This window comes from Wasmannia auropunctata, unplaced genomic scaffold (genome assembly GCF_000956235.1).
Source record: "Wasmannia auropunctata unplaced genomic scaffold, wasmannia.A_1.0 LD336024.1, whole genome shotgun sequence".
In the NCBI taxonomy this organism is placed as follows: Eukaryota; Metazoa; Arthropoda; class Insecta; order Hymenoptera; family Formicidae; genus Wasmannia; species Wasmannia auropunctata.
The window spans coordinates 68,230-71,180 of NW_012026866.1; the positions used below are offsets into that span (position 1 = coordinate 68,230).

Here is a 2,951-nt window from a genome sequence, read left to right on the forward strand (position 1 = left end):
GTTACCGTTATCCAAAAAATGTAACTGTATTACCATTAACATTACTTATAAGGAAATGTAACGTCGTTACCCATTCGTTACTGAAAAAAAGTAATTGTAACGGTAACTTGTAACGGTAACGACGTTACAAGTAACGCGTTATTTGCCAACCTTGGGAAATACTATGAGTGCTTTGTTAACGGGAGTCCTCTCGCCTCTCACGTTATCTATATTTATTATTGGGTATTTTTTTAACATGAGTCCCCTCGCCTCTCACAATAATTGAAGAGAACGTCTTTAATCGTCTTCACTATAATAAATATAGATAACGTGAGAGGCGAGGGGACTCATGTTAAAAAAGCACCCCGAAAATATGGAGTTTGAAAACGTACTGCAAAAACGTACTTCCTCGTGGTAAACTCCGGAAACTATAAGTTTATAGGCTAACTGCAGACGTCTTTAATGGAAATACTATATATTACTATATACATATTATTATACCATAATATTGACTACATAAATATGTGTAGGCAATAATAAAATCCTTATTTCTATGAATTTTCTTGGCAATTAAACATTGCAACACTGCAATAAGGCTAATATATTATAAGTCCCATGGCAACGACTGTCGTGCGCCGCAGCGCGCCGAATGTAGCGCGCGGCGTAGCGCAGCGTTGCGCGAATAATCGTTATTTTTAACAATGTTTCACCACTCCGATCGATTTGAAAAAAATATATGTAAAAAGTAGAGAATCTAGAGACGTTTTTGCAAAAATATAAAAGTGGTCACTCAAAAACATAAAGAAAAAAAATTCATAAGAAATACAAAAATTTTTTATCGGTTATATTTTTATCATAAAAATTACAAAAAATTTCTTAAACTTATCTAAACAATGTTTACAACATATATTTTTTTCATTAAAATCGATCCAGCTGTTTTCGAGAAAAATCACATATTTTTTATTTTGCTTTCCCTCTCCATAACTCCCAAAAAAATGCAATTTTAAGGCTAATTTTTGGGGAAGTTTTACATCCCAGGGGTGTCAACTAATGACCAATTTGAGCTCGATTGGTGCGGGGGCAGATTTTATATGCTTATTCCGCTATGCCCGGCCTTTATTATTTAGAAAAGTTGCAGATTTAATACAAAAATGTCAATAAATCTGGTAGAAATCTAATATAATATAATGACAATTAATTAAAAATCACAAGTAAACTTTAATATACAGTTTGACACGATTGTCGACAGAAATAGAGAAATGTAACAGAATCTGCGTTCGACAGATTCTGTTATAAACAGGAAACTAAATCGAAAAGAAATAATTGAAAAGAACTATTTCTTTTCAAGGAACTTACAGTAAATTCCGTGTTGTCCGACAATTTTTTGGCCGCCAGGAATATGTCATTTAGGGCACGCACCATAATTCCAGGATTTGATGATGTTCCAACCATTGTGTGTGTTTTTCCCGAGCCTGTTGCACCATATGCAAATACGGTCGCATTATAACCATTAAGAACATCCTGCACTAAATTTTTCGTTGTACCTTCGTAGACCTCTTCCTATAATATAACAATACATTTTAAATAAATTGTTGTTTAAATCTCTATATAACAGAAAATTGTTTTTTAACAATTGATTTTAAATGAATAATTAATTTACTTGTGTTGAAGATTCTCCAAAAACCATATCATAAAGATATTGTCGCGGCATTGCACGTTTCTGCTTATCGTTATCTTGATCCTCCAGCATCACCATCTGCGAATTTATAGGCGAGATATTTTCACAAGTTATATAAATTTGAACTAAATTAATAAAAGTAAATATATCTACTTTTGTTCAAATTCAGTGAATGGAGATCAGTGAATAAATAAATTATGAAATAAATGATGAAATTGACATTGCGAATTTACCTTATTATTAATAGCGTGCAAACATCTGGTACCACTTTCATTTGGAGCCAAGGGTCGAATACGAATAGCAACCTATAATTAAAAGACAAAAGTGCATGATAATGATGACTACTTCGAAAAATAACACAGATCTGTTTTTGTGATTTAAAACACAAGGCTAAGTTTTTTGTTTTTTTTTGTACGCCAAATTAAAATCCGCAAAAAATACTGTATCACGTCAAATTTAGGAGAGAAATGTAGTTAAACTGCCTTAAAAACGTGTTTTTTTTTTACTATGTTAAAAATTTGCTGACGAATCCAATGTATGAAATATTTTGAAAAGGACTCAACTTTTATGATAGGCGTCATCAAACTTCTTTGACATGCTTTGTTTTTACATAGGGGTAAATATAATTGCAACAATATTGAATAGAACAATTGCCTTCCCCAACCAAAAATTTGAGAAATTATTGGCCAAACCAATACATCGTCGATTGACTAGTGCTAGTCGGTCGATCTCAATTAATTATTTTTACAATGGAAAATGATTTTAATTGCATTAACTGGAAATCTGATAGATTCAACCAGTATGTCAGTTCGAAAATGGATGAATCAGAATTCTTGTAAGATTTTTATGATGAATATGATTAATTCCATCCTGTTAAATATATCAGAATTTCTTGTTAATGACATAAAATTGTTAGAATGCGTTACGATTAACATTAATCGAAATTCTGGTTGCACGTTTCTTTTAACTAGATATCTTGTAGATCCAATTGGAAAATATTAACCTAATAGTAAATTAATTATCTAATAGTTAAATAGTAAAGTTAAATAGTAAAATCTGTTAAACATTCTAAAATATCGAATTCTAGAAATTCTGCTTGGTTTTGCCAAAATATATTCCACCATAAACCATACGGCACAGATCATTACAGCAATATTGCATCAACATTGGAAGATGAATGGTTTTCGACAGGAGCGGGAGAATGCAAGGTCATTTTGATTCATAATAGAATTTCTATTACGAACTTACTATTAATTTTGGGAAGAAATTATTATAAAGATTTTGAACAATATTA

At 31.3% G+C, this 2,951-nt stretch overlaps 1 protein-coding gene across 1 annotated transcript in view; it reads right to left on the reverse strand.

Moving 5' to 3' along the window:
• The window catches only part of LOC105452936 (kinesin-like protein KIF19), a 44,215-nt gene that overhangs the window by 34,275 nt on the left and 6,989 nt on the right, over nucleotides 1–2,951 (reverse strand). The window contains exons 2-4 of the mRNA XM_011694494.1: nucleotides 1,891–1,962; nucleotides 1,640–1,735; nucleotides 1,336–1,539 (exon numbers count right to left, since the gene is read on the reverse strand). Of these exons, the coding sequence (XP_011692796.1) occupies nucleotides 1,336–1,539; nucleotides 1,640–1,735; nucleotides 1,891–1,962 (372 nt within the window). The remainder of the gene's footprint in view (nucleotides 1–1,335; nucleotides 1,540–1,639; nucleotides 1,736–1,890; nucleotides 1,963–2,951) is intronic.